The sequence below is a fragment of the Nothoprocta perdicaria genome, unplaced genomic scaffold (assembly GCF_003342845.1).
Source record: "Nothoprocta perdicaria isolate Ctin4 unplaced genomic scaffold, notPer1 scaffold_50, whole genome shotgun sequence".
NCBI classification, from domain to species: Eukaryota; Metazoa; Chordata; class Aves; order Tinamiformes; family Tinamidae; genus Nothoprocta; species Nothoprocta perdicaria.
Window position 1 is genome coordinate 153,188 of NW_020455755.1, and position 21,988 is coordinate 175,175.

General features: G+C 40.4%; 1 protein-coding gene across 1 annotated transcript; it reads right to left on the reverse strand.

Moving 5' to 3' along the window:
* Positions 1 to 7,819: 7,819 nt before the first annotated feature.
* SLC13A5 (solute carrier family 13 member 5) lies at positions 7,820 to 21,525 on the reverse strand. Its single transcript, XM_026047864.1, has 12 exons — positions 21,412 to 21,525; positions 19,861 to 19,989; positions 18,861 to 18,997; positions 17,360 to 17,574; positions 15,294 to 15,465; positions 13,971 to 14,093; positions 13,554 to 13,766; positions 12,894 to 13,015; positions 12,510 to 12,628; positions 11,069 to 11,230; positions 10,232 to 10,369; positions 7,820 to 9,463 (listed from the first exon to the last, which is right to left on the reverse strand). The coding sequence occupies exons 1-12, from the start codon at positions 21,514 to 21,516 to the stop codon at positions 9,329 to 9,331; spliced, it is 1,770 nt and encodes a 589-aa protein (XP_025903649.1). The 5' UTR covers positions 21,517 to 21,525; the 3' UTR covers positions 7,820 to 9,328.
* Positions 21,526 to 21,988: the final 463 nt, after the last annotated feature.

Genomic DNA, 21,988 nt, shown 5'->3' on the forward strand with positions numbered 1-21,988 from the left:
TTTTTTTTTTTTTTTTTTTTTTTTTTTTTAATAATGAGCTGGTTAAAAATATGTCAGTATTCTATTCTTAGGACATCCGAAAGGCAGATGAATTTGAGGTCAGCCATTTGCCAGGAGCAATACGCATTGACCCTGAGAATAACAATATACACGAAATTCTGCAAGAACATCTTCAGAAAGGTACTTACTGCTTTTCATCTGAAGCACTTTTAAAGATTGCTATGATTTAATTTGATCCACTTTTAAGCCATTGCATTTTTATTTTTTTCTGTGGCACTTAGCTGAAGGGGGCAGGAAAAACGTCATAAAGGATTTTGCATCAAACTACTTTGGGGGTTGGACTAGATGACCTCTGAGGTCCCTTCCAACCTTAAGCATTCTATGATTCTATGAAACTAAGGAAATAGTTCGCATGAGTGTGAAATTCATGAGAACTATATCCTTTCTATTTTGTCTTGTGTTTTTGCCGTGTTCAGCAAGCAAGAAACAAATGGTTAATTTGGTGCTTAGACTAATAAAGATCCTCATCCCAACTACAGATGAGGTCATATTTTTTGTAATAATTGTAAAAACAGACTAGGTTCTGCAAAGCTCAAGAGCTGAATAAGACTTCCTTCATCACACACAGGGACATTGTGAAATGTTGGAAATTTTGGATGTCTAGGTTTAGATTGTTTGCATTTGGCTACATCAGACTAGAAAGTAGGGAGGTTTGTAGATTTTTGTAGCAGGTAAATAAATTTTAATTCCACCTCTAATTACACTTTGTGGTTTTTTTTTTCTATTTCAGAACCGGAAAAACAGAAACGTGTAGTTTGCTATTGCACTGTGGGATACAGAGCTTCCCTGACAGCTCAGAGCCTGAACGAGTTCCTGTCTAGTGAACGTGGCCAAAAACTCAAGCCTTTTCTGAAGATTTATAATGCAAAAGGCGGGCTGGCAAAATGGGCCAGAGAAGGAAAGGGGATGGTAGATAAACAGGAGTGTTCAACACATCTTGTTCACCCCTATGATGCTGAATGGGCCAAATTGCTGGAACCTGAGCTGCAAGCTCAGATCTAAAGTAGTTTTAGATTTACCTGGAGCCCTTGGTAAATCAGCACCCTCAAATCAAATAGTAATGCTAATTATGTGGAGAGACAGACAAGATTTTGGGCTTGCAGGTGCTATTTTAATGTTAGTGGTAACAGAGAATGAAAACGGATGATGATGTACTAGTTCAATCCTTAAGACAGACTGACATTTCCCGAGTATAAATTGAAAGAGCTGCTGAATTTCATACAAATCTGCCAGCTGAAGTCATCTGAAAATCAAGACAGTAAAATCTCAGGCCTATAGTTTCATTGCAAACTATAGGAAAAATACTAAACCAAATGCAGTGTTGAGTATGTGGAATGTAAGCAAGAGAAGCATTTCCATTCTTCTATATTTGCCTGCCATTCCTCTGATTTCAGAACTGAATAGGGACTTCCATTTCATAAAACATTCCTATCTGCCACCAGGCCCAACATGCCTCTGACTGTAAGTATTAACATTCTAATAAAAATGAGTCATACTAATGAAATCATGGAAGCTAAATAGAAAAAGGAAACAATTTATTTGTAGCTTTTAGCCCCTCATCTCAACTATCTGAATTAAGAGAGCAACTGTTCCCTCACCTTATACAGGGACATCTAACTAGGCTAGAAATACCATTACATCTAATTTTAAAGGTAAAGCAAATATAGCTCAAAACGCATGATCACTGGTAATGAAAACATTATGATTAGTGAGATTCCTTCCTGCTGGCAAGTAAAACACTAAGTATCTGTACAAATTTAACCCACAAGCTCACCCACACATGGTGAAAATAACTTTAATTCTTGGTCATTGCAAAGGTGGTGCACAAATTGTTACAGTGTTATGAATGCCTACATAAATATTTGGCAAGAATATAAACCCTCTCTAGCTCCAGGCTAGCCAAGTTATAGTTAAGATTATACAGTATTCAGACAAACAAAAGTATTGGATTTCTTAGGAAGCAAATTTAAATATAACTGTTTTAAGCAAGGACTGTAACCTTTGAACTTTAGGACTATAGCAGAATATGTTTGAATTATGTCTAGCATATAAACCTAAGTAGCTTAAAGTAGCATGCAGTTTATGAATGTTACAGAATTATACGGATAAAGCACATCTTGACGTGTTATTTGCATTATATTCAACTTTATTTTCTTACTCTATTGCAGAGTTAAAAATCTTAATTAAAATATGTTGAAATTAATTGGCATAAAAGTGCAGTTTCTCTGAGCTGGCATTTTATGGTTCTTTTGTTCCTTGTTCATGTGTGATAATTAACAATATGTCTCAGCCAGATAGCTATTTTTCTAGCTCAGTGGGAGCAACCAATTGCTGTTTGAATCTATGCCTTTTCCTAGGCCACTTTATTTTTTTTAAAAAATGAAGGTTTTTTTAATGTACAGCTTTATATAGAACATTACAACTAAAAGAAATGTGAAACTATAGCTATCACTGTAATTATAATTTCTGAGATGCCTGACTTTGCAGTCCTGCAGACTGGGAGAAAGAAAAGACTTGGCAGTCCTTGGCAAAAAGAAAAGGAAAAAAAAATCTCAAGGTCAGATCCTTCTTTTAAAAGAATTATAATTTTATATTTTTTCACTATATTTTCATTATAATATTGTTATATATTTTTATATATTACATATATATACAGCTCTTTCTTAAGCATATTCCAATCAGTATAATTGTTTCTATTTTCTTAATGGGGTTTCGCGTCTATCATCACCCCACCTCTAAGATTCACTTCGGACGCTCAGGAGGGAAAGGCTGAAAATATTAGTGGAAGATGAGCACTAACCATTGATTCACTGGTCACCGAGAGCCTAAATAAAGACCAGTAAATATTTAGATTTCTGAGATGGAATAGTGAGAAACCTAATTAAAACATGTTAAAAATGACCAGTCAGGAAAAATAGAAATGCTGCTAGGAAACAGGGGTTGCGAGAAGAGCTCTTGTGTCTACTCCTTATACTCAACATGTGGAGCTTTGGAATGGATGAGCCTTGAAATCATAGAGGCTCATGATTTGTTGAGCAATACTCAGAGCAATACTCATTTCACTGTAGACAGACATTTCAGCTTTGCACCTGGCTGAATGTGTTGCCAATCTTGCAATGCCTTGCTTACTTTTCTTTCTTCTTGTCCCTGTACATGGGTAAGTATACAAGATGTACCACTGCTATAGCCTCTGCTTTTAAAGAAATGGCTCCCTAGCCATCCACTCTTTTCACAGGATTTTTTTCCTAGTTACTTTACACCTATATCATCCATGCATCTTCTCTATAGAATGGTAAATAGTAAGAAAATGATTTTAAAAATCATTCTAGGAGTACCAGAAATAAGGAAGCCTGATTTGTTATGAACAAAATTTCTAGTGATAATTTCTCTACCATCAAAGTTGTCTTCTGGATTTCCTCGTGACATTTTCCATTGTTAGGGCATAACCAGGACTCTCTTCTAACGAGGTACGTAAGTTGCCAAGACTCCTATGCAGCAATCTGGCCTAAAATCAACCAGTGGGTCCTGTAAGTATTTGGAGACACACATGAACAGCATAATTGTATAAACTGTGTTTCTACAGAGTCTGTTTTAGGGACCAGTTAGACACATAAATGATCATGGGGTTGATGCTGCCTTATTACTGCTGTCTGCTAAGAGTTCCTCTTAGTTATATAAGGAACCAGCCTGACCTACAGGCCCTGTATGATTGCAGCCTACACCCCAAAACAGTCCCAGTTAACTTCACCTCAGGACTTTGAGACAAAATCCTTGACCTTGCAGTGGTAGAGACTCATAAAAACTGGTCGTGGGATTCACATTAATACAGGCCAATTAAGATGTACTGGTCTGCTACAGAAAACGAGTTCAATGAGCCTAAGACATTGGATTAAAACATTTTGGCATTGATTTCTGTCAAAGCTGAAGCTAGGATCTGAGGGACCCTTGTTTCTGTTCTTGATTCTTCAACTACAGGGCTGGGGAGCCTGACTGAATCTTAGTAAAAATATCGAAAGATTCCACTGGTCATACTCAGATGTAATGTTACTACTGGCAGTTATGACACTAACCTTTTATGTGACCTTTGTCACTTTGACCTTGTGATCTGATAGAGAGCAGCACATAAAACCCTTTCTTCCTTTCCCAGCACTCCAGCACTTCAATCTCTTATTACATGTGATAATAAGAGACTACCTTTTAAGTACTGGGCAGAGATCAAAATCTATTTCAAACTAATTACTACAAATTAAAATCCACATTTTCCATGACCCCACAACATGTTTAGAAATGGAATACTTTTTTAAAAAATGCCCTGACTCCTTCTACTAACCATCATTTTATGCGAATCTTTAACCACAAACCACATAATATACACACACTAACTACAAGGCAGAGGACCATCCCAGTGTTTTAACCTCACAGTTTCAAAGTTTCCAGGTCTTTCAATTATTTCCTCAGAGCTGATATAAAAATACAGAGGGCAGAGAAAATCACCCTTTTTGCCAAATAGAAGGGATCTGTTCTCTTGGGAGATGCAGATGTAGCATCTCCAGCATTCTCAGGAAATATTCAGGCTTCAGGTTTTGTGACATGGCTAGGATTGCTGTCAGTGGAAGTGCAGACAGTAGTAATAGGGAAGGCTATTTAGATATGCTCTCAGAAAAAGTTCAAGTAGCTTTCTTATAAAGATGAAAAATCCCTACACAAGACTGAAAATGAGTAATTTATTGCCCTCTGACTTCTTAAAAAGTGAATTTTATTTTCTCACAAACCTTTTCTTCTTTATTCTTCTTCTCTCAGAAGAAATATTACCCAAAATCTTGCAGAGAATGCCAAGCCCAGCAACTGTCCCAAAATGAATTGTTGAGATTTTGGTTATGCACAGAAGTGCTGGAACCCTACAGCGATATGACCCCCTTCCTCCCTGCAAACAGCAGGGAAGTCATATGCTTACTCGTCCACACCGGAAAAAACATTATGAAAATAATTTGTCATTTGATCTGAGTGATCAAGATTCATTACTACACATTTCAGTTCATATATTGCAGAGACATTCAGAAAAAAAGTAAATCAAGTATATATAAAAAAGTATATGACTCATTATTGCAAAAAGAGTGAAGAAATCTCAACTGAATTTTGAAGAACTGTCTTGTGATATATTTTTTCTGTGATGAATTCCACCCACCATCCAATCACAAAACATTGTCACCAATGTTTTTTCTTTCTTTTTTTTTTTTTTTAGCTACAAGGTTATTTCTCATTTGCATGGTAACAAATGTGATCTGGAAAACAAGATCTGAATAAAGCAAAGACTGATTCTGACTGGCCAAGATCAGGACACAGCTGAAATTAAATGCTGTGACTCTAAATTCAGTGGATGGCACCAGTTCAGAAAGTGACCTGCATAATGTAGCCCTATTTGAAATGTAGGGCTCGGGCAGATGTCTGTTGGAAACCAAAGAAGAACAAATTGATACTTAAAGGAAGATTAATTCTTCATCCACAGTAAACTTATGTCTGGGGTTTTTTTTTTGTTTGTTTATTTTTTTGTTTTTTTTTCTTCTTCTTCTCAACTTGGAAACTTCTAAATCACATAGGGAAATGCTGAAAGGTTTTTGTTCTCCCTGCCATAGCTCTATACATTCTATACAAACACTGAAAATCCATTTGTCCTCCCTTTTTAGATTTTCCTGTAGTTTAGGCATTCACTAACTCATTCACACATTTGTAACCATTTCCACCTAGCCAATAGCATGTGTGAATAAATATTCACACAGTCCTAAATGTTAGCATGAGGAAACCCTGTATTAACAGCAGACCACACTGAGATTCTGCAGGTTTATATTCACGTCACTTCTGACATTGCAAGAACTACATTAGCAACTTGATGTCCTGAGAGAAGCAAGAAAAACTCAAGGACATTCTATAATATGAACAGAATATAGGAAAGCATTAAATTAGCTCCTTAGAGGCAGCATTGCCTAACATTATTCCAGCTAGACAGCTGGCACAGCCATGAGCCACTAAGAGTCATGCTCTGTCTCCACCTGATAAAACAGGAACTGCTTGCTGGCTGAGCATAGCCAAGAGGAACCTGACAAAGCCCACACTCAAGACCCTCCCACAATCTCTGTTGACTTTGGTGATGCATGTTTTGAAGCTGAGGAAAATGGATTATTTTATGTTTCTACACCATCAAAATTTTTGTGTCTAGAACTAAGACCTTTTGAGGCACAAGGGGGAAAAAAAGGGCATCCAAGATGAACATCTATCATGATTCTTACCTTGCAGTCCTGGGAAAGAATGTAACTGAGCTCCAGTAACAAAGCAGATTGGGCCTTGCATCACCCATTGTAAATAGCAGGGCACTGGAACAGGACGATACGCATGCTTGATACTGAAGAAAAGCCTGTTTGTGCCTATTACACTGGAGATTTTGTACATGATTAATTTTTAAACATGAATTGTGTTTCTTGGATTTTTACATAATATTTTACCCTGAAGTGAAAAGCTCATAGAGTATGGCACCTGACTTGGTCTCACATTGCACTTTCAAAAATGCAAACTTGAGTTAGCAGCCAGCTGAGTGAAGAGGATGAACCATGGAAATGTAGGTCTGAAAGCACGTAAAGCAGTTGTCCAAATCTCTGCTCAGCTCTGATTCTTTGTGATATATACTCTCCCAGATCTTAGAGTTTGAGCAACCACCATGCCATGGTGAAAGTAATGCAGAATAAATGCTCCATTGTGTCCCACAGGAAACAACTTATATCAGAGAGAAGACAGTACTACTCACTTTTTATTTGCCCGGATCCACTTCTTCAATTCATCCATTTAAATTAAATACAAGTCAATCACAGGATGCCATAAGAGTGTCTCAGAAAGAAAGATTTGATATGCAAAGTAGAGAGAGGTGACTACACAACAGTTACAATATAACCACAGTTCTTTATTCCACATACATACATACCCTTCCTCGCTATTGCTGTCAATAGATCTATGTGTCTAATCAGTAAGATCACATTCTTTTTCTTCTTGCACAGCAACAGAAGGAATCTATCCCTTAGCTGTGATGAGAACACTTTTTCCCTGTCAGGAATTTTTCAGAATATTCCCTTCTGCATATAAAACAAGAAAGTGCCAAAGCTACAGCTTTCAACAACAGCCTTCAGCACGTGTTCCCTGCATGTTGTTTTCAGTAGCAAAGAGCAAGCACTGAGAACTACCTTGGAGTGGTGAAATGTCCTCACATCATAAAGACCATGAGTGACAACAGAAGCCAGAAAAGAACTCTTTGTCAACTGCGTTTAAATACCCACAGATGCAAATAGGCATTGAGTGGTGCTTTCCAAAACACAGGAACTACCCAGCTGTCTCTAGTTTCATTTCCTTCAAGCAACTATTGTGATAAGCTTCAGCTGGTAACTACTATCTGTCCCAAGCCACTTCTTCACATTGGAAATACCTCCTTCCTTAGACAGGCTACATGAGCTATCTACCACAAAACCCCATCACTAACTTGCTTTGACCTGGCTCTGCCAGTCCATGGAAGAGGTACAAGGCTGCACCACAAGTACCCAAGCTAGTTAAGACAAAAAAATCTTTTTGGAGGCACCAAAAGCAAGTGTGGAATTTATGGTGCCCTGCACGTTGAAAGAGAGAAAAAAAAAAAGAAAAAAAGACACAAAAATCAAATAATTATTGAAGTAGTTTTCTGCTCAGAAAAGCACCTGGTGATTTTGTGAATAAAGTGATACCTTTCCTCACTTGCAAAGGTAAAATATGAATTATTTTCCATGTTCTATAATGAACAGTCAAATCAATAACAAAACTATTAAATATTCCAGATACATTACCATGCTAGAGGCCAGAGTTTGCACCCTTCATTTTGAAGAAGAGAATAATTAAAGAGGCAGAATTAGCCTCTTGTGTCCGTCCACACAACAACCTTGTGCAGTATGTAGGTACCATTACCTCATTTTTCAGAAGGGGAAATTGTTGAAAAGAGGTGAATTGTCTTGCCTGAAGGTGCATAGTAAGTCTGGGAGCAGAATTCAGGTTGTGCCTTGACCTGACCGTTTCTCTCCACTATAACACATTAACCTTACTTCCCTCTCACTTTGTCTCCAGGGTTAAACCAAAAAGATATAGATATCACTGACAAAATGCACCCAGTCTAGCTTCAGTCTTTCTGCAGACTTTTGCTGCCTCAGAAATAATAGCTGTGATGGAGAACTGATAGCAGTTGTAAACAGGTGCCACAAAACACTTCCCTCATAGGACTTGGTTTCTGAGGTACATAAGACAACTCCCACTGCTTTCAGCTAGTCCAAGGTCTAAAATCTGGGTCCTTAAATATTTACAAGGCTATTTCCACTTTAATTAGAGCCCTTTTCCAGGCCCTGTCTTCTTTCCAGAATCCTAAAGTTACTTGATAAGGCACTTTATGGTCTAATTCAGGAACTTAAATGAGAGATGCAAAATCCTGTGGGTCACCTGTCACTTCCAGGCTGGCACTAACAAAGCACAGATCAGCATGTGAAAGCACATGTACCTGGGTCCAAGAGACAGATTGGCTCATTGCTTTACCAGTCCCACGGTACAAGAAAAACAAAGCCAGCCTTACCTCTTCATTCCCCAAGACAGCATCAGAATCATGGCCAGCAAGGAATTAAGTTACCTCAGTCCTCAACAAGGGTATCTAAATGTAGGAAGGCTGAGAGGAAAAGCAGGCCAATGGCAAATGTGGCTTGGAAGGATTCCACCACGTAGACAGAGGTCAGACTAAAATATAACACAACTGAAATTTTCTTGTACTAGAAAAGTAGCAGCAGAGGTTTCTCTATACCACTGCTGGCTTGTGGATGTAAGAATTAAAGATTATCAGCTTTTACATATATGCAGTGTTCTGTTAATGATTTACTGATTTAAAAGTACATATTACTCATACAATAGTTCAACGATTTGATACAATAACCTGCCTTCTCTTTATTTGGAACTGGATAAATTCTACATCTCCATGTTGATTGGAGGTACCTTGGATCACTTGATCATACCTGTGATCCAGACACAGATACCCTAGGTAATATAATTAAACTTCACTTTTGACTTCAGTGAGTTTGAATTTGGTCATGTCACATCTGACATGTGACTCTCAGAAAGCAGTAGACATCTAGCCCTGGATGTGGAGTGGTGACAAGACTCTATAGGTCTTCAGGCAACAGGGAGTAGTATAAAGAGTCCTTTCCTTGTTTGATATGTGCATTCTTCACTGCTCACTGCTTAGCGTGTTGTTTGCCCAGGCTGGGAATGTGTCCAGGTCAAACAAAGGTCTTCCCCATGTGTTGATGGCCAGTGTGACACAGAAGACTCCAATGATATTCATAACTATTCCAGATTTAACCTGCCCGAAAAAAACAAAAAGCATCAAACTAGCAATAACCAAACAACAGAATAGCAAATAACAGTATTCATTGGCCTACTTGAACATACATAAGAAAGAAACATCGTTAAACTAATGCACAAAAATAGCCACATTACCTACTGTCTTATGTTCATGCTTCAATGGCAATACCAGGAACTGTGCAAAGCTTTTGAGCATTTGCTGGGTAATTAGTACAGGAACTTTAAGTATTGTAAAATGAGTTACTTTAATTAGTTAAAGACCAGTTTCTGCCCCTTCACAACCCCAGTTAGAAAACTGGCCATGTGTGGGCAAAGAACCTGGCACTGTGCGGTCTAGCAATCAGAGGACCAGAGTCTAAAAAAAACTGACCATTATCTTCTGCTTTCAGCTCCTGTGGGATTATAGTGAAGCCTTCAGTTATACTCACCAATTCCCCAGGAAACAGTGTAAGGCACTGATTGTAGTTTAACCCCTCTGCGTTTATGAGACTGGTGATTTGCCAGTCTTGAATTGCAAACTGGGCTCTTTGTCTATCAAAGCCTGTGAGCAAGGTATTATTTCTTTAGGGATGCAAATTCTTATTCAGATATTAATGGCGTACAAGAAAGGGGTTCCCTGGGGTTGGTTACTGCCTATAAGAGCCCTCTAGTACTTTGGAAGCGTTAAGATACGTAAACAAAAAGAAGGTAAAAAAAAAATAAGCTTACATCATATTTCAGGGCAAGTGCAAGGGAAAATTTCAGATAAAAGAAACAATCATCTTACCATATCCAAAACACAGATGTGACCATAGGAGAACACTATTGCATTTGGAGGTGTTGCAACAGGTAACATGAAGGCAAAGGAAGCACTGAGAGTACCAGGCAGCATAACATACAAAGGATTGATCTTGATAGATGTGGCCTGCAGTACAACGGAGAGAATCATCACACTGGAGGCATTTCAGAAGGAAAGCAAAGAGAACATACTCCAGAAATTTAAGACACATTTTTGATAATCGGACTTATCTTTTTTTTATGCTACTCTAAGAACATGAAGATGAAAGAACCATTCAAAGGAATTAATAGAAAGCCCTGGATTATTTTTTTCCAATTCTGAGTTGGTAGTTCAAATAGAAAAGGACCAAAGGTAATATTTAGTGACCTGTGGTAAAGAAGCAAATCCTGCTTCACTTTCTCCAGCACCAAGGGGTACAATTGACAAATGAGCATTGCAGTGGGCTTGAACTGACCCCCTTATTTGGTAAGGGTGAAATAGGACAGGCATCTTTACTTAGCTTCTTCCTCTAAGAAATTGTTTTTTCAGGGTTCAGGCATATAGATAGGTTGTTTGTAGAAAGCTGACATTCCTACTGCCAGCTTTCTTATGATGCTATAAATGTCACAGTGATGGTAAAGATATAAATCTGACTCCATTTAACACTATCAGCTAAAGACATTATCCATTCCGCTATGATGTCAGATGGTCTGATTTGTTGTTTGCTTTTAGAGAAACTTCAGAGCTGCATACAAGACTGTAAATCTGATATTGCTTCTCTATTAGACACTGTCATTTTATCTCCAGTCTTCCAGATAGTATAACAGCAAGTAATTTTAAACTTACCAAGGATGAAAAAATAGGTAGGAAGAGAGTAGCTGTGGCAACATTACTGGTGCATTCAGTGAAGACAGCTATAGCAAATGAAATTATTACAGCAATGGCCCATGGTGGGACAGATCCTAGTGTAGTCATCTGCTGACCCAGCCAAGCCGAGAGCCCAGAGTCCTGGCAAGCACAAAAAGGAAGTCTTTAGGAACAAGGAACTCTCACTATGTATGGCATTCCTGGCAAATAATAGTAAAGGATGCCTGAAACCAGACACTTGAAAGGCACAACTAAGTCATGCACAAATTGAAGAAAAAAACATTCACAAAAGTAAAACGTTATTTCTTGAACACTAAAGGAAATTCCTTGCAAACTAGATATGATACTTAGTCTCATTTTTTTTTTTTTCCCCTGGAACCCGAATACTTGTTCACACTTTGACTGCTAAAATATGTTTAGCTTTCTGCTAAACATGACATTATTTTTGAGTACTGCAAATAATTAATGAACCACTCACAACATACCCAGCATACGCTTCTAAGGTTTCTAAAGATTCTGACTTTGTGTAAGTGCTCTGTTTTTGAGTATTAACAGAGATTGATGCAGCTTACCTAGCCTTCTGCTATTGAGCCAAATGGACAAGATCACAGGCCATGGCCTCCAGATCCAAACACTGAGAAATATTGCACTCCAAAACTTTCGTTTATCCAACGGCTTTCGAAACTTATTAGACAAAATTTAGACTTTAATAGGAATTTCCCTAAAATGAGGCACTGTTGAAATTTAAAGCTTTGATTTAGACCCACCTTAGTAGTGATGAAGTTAACAACATGACTGACCTCAAGATTCTTGCCTGTTTCAGGAACTCATCTGCTTTTTCCGTGAATTTATGAATACTGGATCAAACAATGGGTTTACAGAATGCAGTACCTTACCTAACAGCTGCCACTGACAAAAGATTCTGTAACCAGATTACAGATAGCCACTGTAAACAATTATGGAAATATCTACCTACCAGACCTCCAGGCCATTTCTTCCTGACCACTTCAGTAATGGTTTGGTTTAAACATGAAGGTTTAAACCTCTAGAGGTTCTGAAACTTTCATATGTGTTTTCTACTTCTATTTTTCTAGATAGGTCTGGAACCAAGGCAACAACACAAGCCATAAATGTTGCTCTTCTTGTCTGTTCAGCCTGTGAAGATCCCAAACTATTTGGCAGACTCCAAGAGCTCAAACACATTGAAGAACCTTGATCAAAGAATACAAATTCCTGAGAATTGTCAAAGATCAAAGAATACAAATCCCTCCTGAGAAGGAGACACAAACATTCACCTCTCCTTCGAGTTTTAGATCTTCACTTCACCCTGAGTTTGGGTGCATGCCCAGCAACATGGGACAAGATGACAAACAAAAGAAGCTTGTCTTTAAGTGGGAGATACATATACGTCAGAACATACTGCGCTTGCATCAGCCAAAGCGAAGCCTCCTCCCAGCAGCAGTACAATACTCCAAGGCATCTTCCTCTGAACTGCATTCCACTCTAGCAGCGGGGCTGATAAAAATGGCTTTGTCAAATCTGAAGTGAGAAGTGAAAAGCAGAGGACTTGTTGGGAGGGTGAAAAGACTTTGACTTCTGACCTACAGGATTCTAGACGGAGGGACCTGCAGGCAGAGGCACATTACTGGGAGACCCACACATCTCAGGGTAGTGGTAACAACTGGGATCCGTGCACCAGCCCTGACCAAGACGCGTGGGAGGAGGCATGCAATTCCAGCACTTATTTCCGTCAATACCATTAGCTGGAGCCTGACAACCGTTTCACAATTCCTCTTTCAAATACCTTCTTCAGCCTCCTCAGGATCAGAACTGCTTCGACTCCATATCATGAATTTCGGTTTACTGGCAGGAAGGATAAACAGTAGCAGGGCAATAAAAACAGCAACAGTGGCATCACTGACAAACCTAAAGAAGAAAAAAGGAAGCAAGTTAGGAATTAGGACACTTTCCTCTTAGGAGATGGCTTCCTTCCAGCACGGCAAGTGATTTGTGGTGGTTTTCCCATCACAACTGTTATGTTCTTAACCTGGCACAGCCATTACATAGAAGAGACATTCAAATCACAGAACCAATTTTCCAGGTTCTCTCTATACTCTTTTTTAGAGATGGTATTACCAAATGTTTGGTGACACCACAACTGACTGAAGCTCATACAAATAAATATTAATGAGTGCATCAGTGTGACAGAGACTAGAATTACAGAATTTTCTCTTCCTTTTGGAGGTTCAGCATGCTCCATGTCTCATTCTCCATTCTTCATTATAATATGAACTGTCAAAGATCACTTTTTGATCTCACACACGAGAGGTAAGAACATGCCTAGCAATCATATGAATTCAGAAAAGGTTGGGATGAATAGCCCAGAAGTCAAACATAAATGTAAGAGGGGGTATATTCATTGATATGCCTGAAGATGGTACAAGAGGAAAAACAAAAAACTTACTTTTCTCCTTTTGGGAAGAGTATTGAGGCCCAGCCTGGTATAAAGCCTGGGTGTCTGCTAAACCACAACAGAACTAGCAAAACAAATATCACAATGATATTGAATTCAGCATAAGAGATAGGGCCCAGTTTCTTCATTTCTGCCTTCAGCACATTGTACGCAGCTTTTTCTTTAGCAGTTTTCTCTGCCCTGCAGCCCCAGCTTTTTTTAAAGCTTTAAGAAAAAGGAAGGAGAAAATATTGTAAGTATTTACATACTAGAGTGATTTCACTTCACTCAAAAGTGGCTGTGAAATGGAATTGTTGTCTGCTGCAAAATTAACATAAATAACCTGTAACTGGGCTTCCCACTTGTCATAAATCCAGAAGCTTGTTCTCAGTGAGCTCGTCTATCCAATATCATGTAGTTCATACTTACTTGAGGCCCATGAAAGAGCACTGTAGCCAAAGCCAAGCTAGTATCAACATCAGAAGCATGTTTGGGAACGCAAACCCAAACCAAGAAGCAAAATTCACGACATCATTGTTGTTGGGGTACAACCTGAGAAGAACAGAACAACGCTTTCTCTACTGTCAAAACATTTAGGAATCTATCCTCTCTATAATATATGCTTATAAGAATTAGCTAATCCCAAATAATCATTACAAATAATCTTAGGTAACATACATATCTTACTGAGGTCAGTAGGAAAAATTCCCTGAATTTCAGAGCGGCTCTTAAACAATCCTTAATTAATTTCACTGAATTTTACCCTAATGCATATAGCAGCTTATTGCTCCTATTTTAGGCCCCAGTAAATCAAACACTGCTGAAAAAGTCTCCTACACCTTCTAAGTGCTTCTCATTTCCAGCACACCTGCTCATTTATTCTCTGACAACATGTTGCTTTCCTCCTCCCTGTTTGCAATGCTAATAGGAGAGCAAGAATTGTCTCCTCTTGTAATTAATAGCTGCACTTCAACTAACTTCAACAGAAGACAAAGTTGCTACTAGGCTTAGAAGAATGAAGATTGAGTTTTAGTAGTAGCAAATTTTAATTCCTCTATACATCCATCAATGACATTTGGAGGAAAATATGAATAGCAAATTTTCAATTGGGCCTAGAAAGTTTCACTTTGGCTAGTTGAGTCTTAAAATCAATGAATAACGTGGCTGCTGGGGAGGCATAGGTTCTCCCAAAGAAGGAAGCAATGTTGAGAGAGTGGTGTGGAATCTGCAGAATTTCCCCTGCAGAGATGATTGCATTTAATTCAGTTCTCAAGCTCAGTAAGACAGTATTTTGTACATGCCTGCTTGATAACAAGATCCATGCAGTTTCCACAGCACGGAATAATAACCTTACAGGAATTTCCATGCTATTTTTAGCTCTCTCTGGTGTACTTATGAGAAGAGGTAATCATACATTCTTCTCATGTTCCTCTCTGCAGTTTCTCTGATGTGTTGCATTTCAGTTGGGAAGGAGGAGACAGAAGAACCAATACCTCATAATCAACCAGCTCTCTGCAGATTGCCAGCGAGTATTTCCAAGCTTCTAAGGAGACCTATCATACCAGCACTTTGCTGCCTTAGAAAGGTTGCAGCAGAAAAATGAAGCCCATCACTTCATACATATTGCTCAGTCTTAGCTTATCAGCTGGTTATTGCTTGGAGTTTGAAATTGAAGCTATGGACTAAGACTTTAGTCTGTCATTCTGAGAAGCTCTGTGAGTGTAAGTGGAAGGAAAAGCAAGAATTACTTACTGATTAATCTGGCCCTTCAACACAAGATTTGGCCCTGTTCCAGTGAGTGTTGCAGTTCCTCCAATGCTGGCAGCATAGCATATACAAAGTGTCATTCCCTTGCATATACGTTTCTTCATTTCCATTTCCTCAGAAGATGTGGGGTCATCAGGGACTTGTCCATTGCTTATGACTAGACACAAAGGACATAACTTGCCTCAGGTAAAGCAAGGGATGCAGAGAGTTCAAGACAGGGTCTACAGACTCAGTGCTTCTGGCTTGTCTATGCCATTTATTTTAATTTTTAAAAACAATAATATTTAAGACAGATGTTTATGACAAGCTGTTACAACGCTTACACAAGACTAATAGCCCTGGTCTACATGTCTCAAGGATACTGTGCCACCGCTTCCCAGCAGTAATTTCCCCTTTCACAGACAAGCTTAACACCATCTAGATACCATCCTCACTGGAACTCTTTCAATGCCAGAGTAAGAATCCAGCTAGCTTTAACAACTATGGATATGGCAGAAAACAAATAAACAGAAAAGGATATCTTGTCTGATGTGTTAAAGTCAATATGTTATGTCAGTTGACATCAAGTATGAAATTTTGCTGCTGTGTCCACTGTTCTCTGATGTTAATAAACTGTCTTAAAGACTAACTGGACTAACTGAGCAGGACAATGCATTTATGGCAATTATAAACCACTCAACTAAGCTAAAGAATATTTTTCACTCAAACTGGTTACCTTCACTATAAGTTAGAGGTAAACTAGTCAGCAACGCCAAGCAGTTCCTTCTAAGAGGACAGAAATCCAGCAAAATTATTATTACTGGTCTGACAGCAGAAGTCTGCTTGGGAGAGCCAAGAATCAACATTAAAGAGGATATTTGCAAATATTAAAACTTACTTTCAATACAACTCTTCAGAATCTAGCAACTAGCAACCTTATCAAGCACTATGCAACTAAGTGGCTTTTTTGTGGACTTGCATGTCTCACATAAGCATAATGCCTGAGTTTCCCACAATTCAGAGAAGATCAAGGTCATAGCTGAACAGTATTTCAAAGATGAATATGGCAGTCTTGACAGCCTCAAAGCAGGGCAGTGTCTGGTCACACATGAGCACCATTCTCCCACACAATGGGCATGTGATCCACAAGAGGGGAATGGTTTGTCCCTGGTAGAAGGCTTGCATTACGGGACATGGCACGCATTACCAACATTTGTACTCATTCTTTCACAATCACACAGGGAATCATGGCTGAGCAATTTGCTAGTTCGGGGAAAACACATCTCCTTGAAAAGGCCTAGAATAATCCTTCCTCCTCTGAAAGAAAAAGGTACCATAGCTCTGTTCATCAATGATGCAATGGCTCTCTGTACCAGAACAGCAAGCCAGTAAGAGAAGAGGGGATGAACGTGTGAGTGGTTTAACCCAAGTTAAACTTACTGCAGAGTCTGAGCATAGACAGGAAGAGAGGAGAAGTCAAGGAGCATGGGAAGATAATATTTAGTTTGCCAAAAAAACAGTTTATCTACAAGGAGAAGAGAAAGTTTTTGTTCAAATGATGCTGGATTTCCCCCTCACATAGCTTTTAAAGTGTTCCTCCTTCTTCCCCCCATCTCTGCACACATTCTGGTTAATAAAGGGATATTTATGACACCAAGATCAAAATAAGTTGAGACTGTACAAAGTTTTTCAAATATTTGTATGTGAATTAGGAACTCAACACCCACCAATAAAAAACATGGAATTCTGGAGATATTGAAAGATATTTCTCACAGGATGCTTTTCACACTCCTGAGCAAACAGTTAATTCCAGGGAAACTATGGGGAGGATGAGCTCTACTCACAGAAAAGAACATAACATCTGTGTTAAATCTAGAACTAAGCATAACAAAATGGCAGCCACCAATATTAAGTCATTTTGGAAAATCTGCATGTGATGGATGCAGTTCAGGGCTTCCATTCAAGTTACCATTCTTTCTTCTTGGGAAAAGTCCAGAGGATTTGTCCAAAGTCAGTGAACTCTGACTGTTGCAAGTTCAGTCATATCAGCTTGTTCCCTAGCAGTCCCTTACCCTGCACTGAAGTGGGATTGGATATGTCCTTTTCCTCCAACTCAATCACTGCATTAGTTTGCCCGCTTGCTTCTTCTGTCATTCTGAGATCCCGCTCTGTGTTGTCCATTTGGTCCAAGACTGCCTGCACAATGGGAACCATCATAGCAGTGGTGGCTGTGTTACTTATCCACATTGACAAGAAGGCAGTGACTCCCATGAAACCCAACATGAGGCTGAAAAGAGAGAAACAAGCAAAGGAGAAAGGACGGAAAAAAAAAAAAAAAAAAATCATTTCTAGGCTTTACAGTCATTCTGACCCAGAAAGAAGAGCTCAGACAGGAGTGTGTGCAGTTTTCAGCAATGCAAGAGGACCCAATTCCCAGAGATATTTCCTAGAATAACTCTGTCATCTCCGCTGAAGGAATCCCAGAAAGGCATTTGATTCCTTGGTCCATATGACTAAGTCTGCCATCATTTTGTTCCCAATTGTAGACATCTATATTTTAGCTAGATCAAAATTAAATAAAATGGTAGTTTTGTAAGAGCAAACCATGAAGTAATGTTATTTCCCTAATTATTACCATTAAGATAGAAAACAACTCTTTTGGATCCTACAAATTTGGCTTTTGGCTGCAGATGCAGAATAATGGATACTGGATGCTCTTCATCAACACTGCCTTTGCTAAACTTAACTCAAACCACGGGATCACTTAATCATTCCAAAATGAGCATGTACACGTGGCTTCCTACATGCTAACTGTACTTGCATTCGCAGAGATGGTGAGGAGGACCCTGCATCACATAGTCTGTGATTGATGTAATTCAATTTCCTAATTCACCTAATCAATGAAAGACAGCACATAAAGTAATAGGTCAGCTGGGTAACACTAGCAGAGTTAAGGTGTAGTTTTACAAAGATCAAGAGTAGGTTTCATCTTGGCTGGCTGATTTCATATATGAACAACATAGGTACTGCTTTGCAGTAGATGGGCATGAATTGCCTGCCCTTTTTAGATATCAAGTTTCAGGTGAGATGAATTTCATCTCTGGAAATTCCTGTCCCTTTTTGATGACTGCACAGACTAGCTATTTGAATCAGAAGTGAATGCCTGTGTTTGGAAAAATGAATTCCACCTGAACACTCTCATCCGGGAACCAAACCGTGAACTCCGTGAAAAATGCAAAAGCTGGGTTAGTTACTAAAATTAATGTAAAAATATTTTACATCTATTCAAGACATTTAGCAGAAAACTGAGAAAATCCTAGCTTGGATCAGCTCATACTGCATCTGTGGAAAATCTGCTTCCAGCTCATGGGAGAGCTGGTCATACGTTAGTCACAGGGGCTCTAATGTAAACCCCTGTAAAGTGTCCCTGTGGACAGACTTCATCCCTGGTAACCCTGTATAACAGCAATAAAAAAGTTATTGGAGCTTCCTTTCCACGCCACTCATTGTGCACCTTCCCTGGACCTCAGCTGACTTGACACAGGCTGGAAAGGGGTCAGGTAATGCTCTTACAATGCAGGTTTCACCCCAAGAATCAGCAGGACCTTCAGGGCAATCCTTTTGTGGAGATTCCACTGTTCAACAGCAATTGCGACAATAAGTCCCCCTATGAAAAGCATGTTTGTTTCCTTTAGGTACTGCAAGCACACCTGAAACAAAGAGAAGGTAGGTCAGGGGCCTCAATATAGCCTCTTGCTTGTTTCAGCAGTACACATCACCTTCCACTATCCCAAAGCCTTTCACCACACCAGACCCCACCTCAGCATCATCAGCTGGAGCAGCTGCAGCCTCAGAGCTATTTGTGATGACCCAAAGTCTTGATTCTTTGTTTAGATGTTAAATTGGCTAGTACAGAACTGTTACTACAGCATTAACCTTCTTTTGGGGACCACCAGGTAATAAAATACAAAATGACAACAGTTTTCTATATGATTGTCAGGGGCTCAAAGTATTACATAGGTATCAGGGATGCTAAGCTCCAAAACAGATTTCTCAACATCTTTAGGACCCATACACTTCCCTCTCACTGGCACACAGTCATATTTTAGCAGAATGAGCTTTGGAAGGGACACAAGGTGCTTGCTGGCAACATGCTGTCTACCCTTTCAAGAGGAAATCAGCCTCATTTTGAAATCTCCTGTAGAACACAACTGAACTTAAAAGTAACCGTGGTCTCATAAGATGGATATGAGCACACCAGCTTTAGAATCAGACCTCTCTTATTGCATGAAGAGTAACTCCAGAGGCTCCTGGCATTTCAGGGATGTTCTCCAGGGGGATGCACACTTACAAATGGACTTTCCGCTCTATGACACCAATCCTCACACCTTTTATCTTCTGGCAAAAATGTATTAATTTCAGCACGTTCGCATACATGAATGCTGAATACTGCTTAGTATTTTTCAGAATACCACCACAGGAGAGGCACACTTCAATATTAAATGTATTTACTGCATATTGATTGAGAGATCAGAGCAACGGATACCCTCATTGTATCTGAATTCATCCTTACTGTTTTAGAGTCCTGAACTCCAAGCAGAGGGAAAAATACAACAGGCATGAGAGAAGTAACAGCCAGTGGGATAACTTCAGTGCACCAGTACACAGCCATGACCATGATGACATACGCACATTTGGCCTCCTGCAATAAAATGCAAGACACATTTAAGCATAGATATCTGTTCTTAAATATGAGAAACATTCCTATCTATCTCAAAGAGACCGAACTTTCCTTTGTCATCAGCTTAACCAGGTATGCAGAAATAGGCAATAGGGTCATGAGGATTTAAACTGTTGCACTTTGAGCTTTGTTCTGAAATCACCTGCAAAAAAATAGGTCTTTTTTTTTTTTTTTTTTTTTTTTTTTTTTTGCCTCAGCTGTTCTAATGCAGCCGTGTGGAGCATAGGATATGAAGGAAAACCCTTCCACAACCAGATAAGAACGCTGCTCTGGGTTTAGATGCCGGTTAGCAGCCAGTGTAAGGAGGAGATTTCAGCTTAGCTGCTGATTTAGAAGTCAAGAACTTTTAATAGCGCTTATGGATTTGGGAGTGTCCATTTTGAGTATTTATTTTAAAATGAATGGCTAAATTTCCCAATGTGGATGCTTGGACTGTCTGGAATTCATATATCCTTGAGGGGTATCTGATCAGGCACCTGAGCACAGAAACAGACTGCATCTGTGAACAGTTCAGCGGCTCTTAGGGAACTTTGTTATTTCTTTATGGCTAAGTAAATACTTATATATTAACTACAACACCTACAGCCAATTCAAACAACCAAAGTTCTTGGGTTAAATACATGTATATATAAAACTATGATTTATAGGAACAGTCACAGAATGCTTCTTTGGTGTTTCTAGACAGTCCACAGGAAACAGTCATCTGTCCTTTCCTTGGAGTTGAAGAAGCAGCTGCTGATAGAAATGTTATACTCCCATTGTGAAATGCTGTAATTTCCCAGGTTTGAGTGGTGACACAAAATTCCTACAAATACCGGAAAATCTAGGAGATACTTCAGGGAAATCAGCTTTCCTCATATTAATCATGGTAGTGCCTAACAGTCAGAAATCGATTTTTCTTTAAAGCACCCATGTTCAGCTGAAAGGTAGGGTGATATTACTTCCCCAGGGGAGCCAGAAGGAGTGGCAGTACTGTCTGCACACATGCATGAGACTTTTTCATTAGTTTAATATTGAATGACACAGATCACTCATCTCAAAGCTTGGATTTGGCATTAAATTCTAAGATAGTGTAAAATGAGGTTTTGCAGTTTGCTGGGAAGGTGGTGAGGTGTCACAGAGCTGCGGCTTGGCACGGCTGGCACCAGAAGTGCCTTGCGCCTCCCGCCTGGTCCTACGGCCGGGGCGCGCGGCCGCGGTGCCTGGGACAGTGTGGGCCGGGCAGGGGCGCTCCGAGGCAGCTCCCCCGGACGAGGGAAGCGGCGCGGGGCGCTGCGGGGCAGCTCCCCCAAGGCGGGACAGGGCGGGACGGAGCGTCCCCGGGGCAGCTCCCGCGGGCGCACGCAGAAGGCAGCGGGAGGGCTGCGGGGCGCGGGCACTCACCGGGGTGGGCACGGCCAGGGGCAGTGGCAGCAGCAGCAGCGGCGGCAGCAGCAGCAGCGCGGGGCGGCGGCAGCGTCGCGGGCAGCGCGGGCACGTCGGGGCCATGATCTGCGGGACACGCGCCCGGCGCCGCCGCCACCGCGCCTTAAGTAGGGGCGGTGCGCGGGGCGACACCCGAGGAGCCGCCCGCCCGGCGCCAAGGGGACCCGGCCCAGCCCCGACGGCCGCCCGCGTCGCACCACAGCCCCGAGGACAGTGGCCGGCCCCAGCCCCAATCCCGAGTGACAATCCCGAGTCCACTCTCCTGACGGGACACCCAGCCACCCCAGGCCCTGAAGGGACATCAGTCCAGACCCCTTCCCTAAGGGGATAGCAGCCTAGGTCCTAGCCCCAAGGGGACACCCAACCACCCCAGGCCTGAGAGGGACAGCAGCCTGGACCCTGACCCCAAAGGGGACACCCAGCCACCCCAGGCCTCAAGGGGACAGTGGTCTGGACCCCAACCCCAAGAGGACACTGGACCACCTCTCTGCTCCTTCAGTGTTGCCCTGCGATCCCTTCAGGAACCCCTCTGCTT

Excerpts from the sequence above, each read along its gene's own strand:
- SLC13A5 (XM_026047864.1), bottom strand. The coding sequence starts at position 21,516 with ATGGCCCCGACGTGCCCGCGCTGCCCGCGACGCTGCCGCCGCCCCGCG. Across the intron at positions 18,998-19,860 it reads GAGTTCAGGACTCTAAAACA|GTGTGCTTGCAGTACCTAAA; the intron begins GTAAGGATGAAT and ends TCTTTGTTTCAG. Across the intron at positions 13,767-13,970 it reads TGCTCTTTCATGGGCCTCAA|CTTTAAAAAAAGCTGGGGCT; the intron begins GTAAGTATGAAC and ends TTTTTCTTAAAG.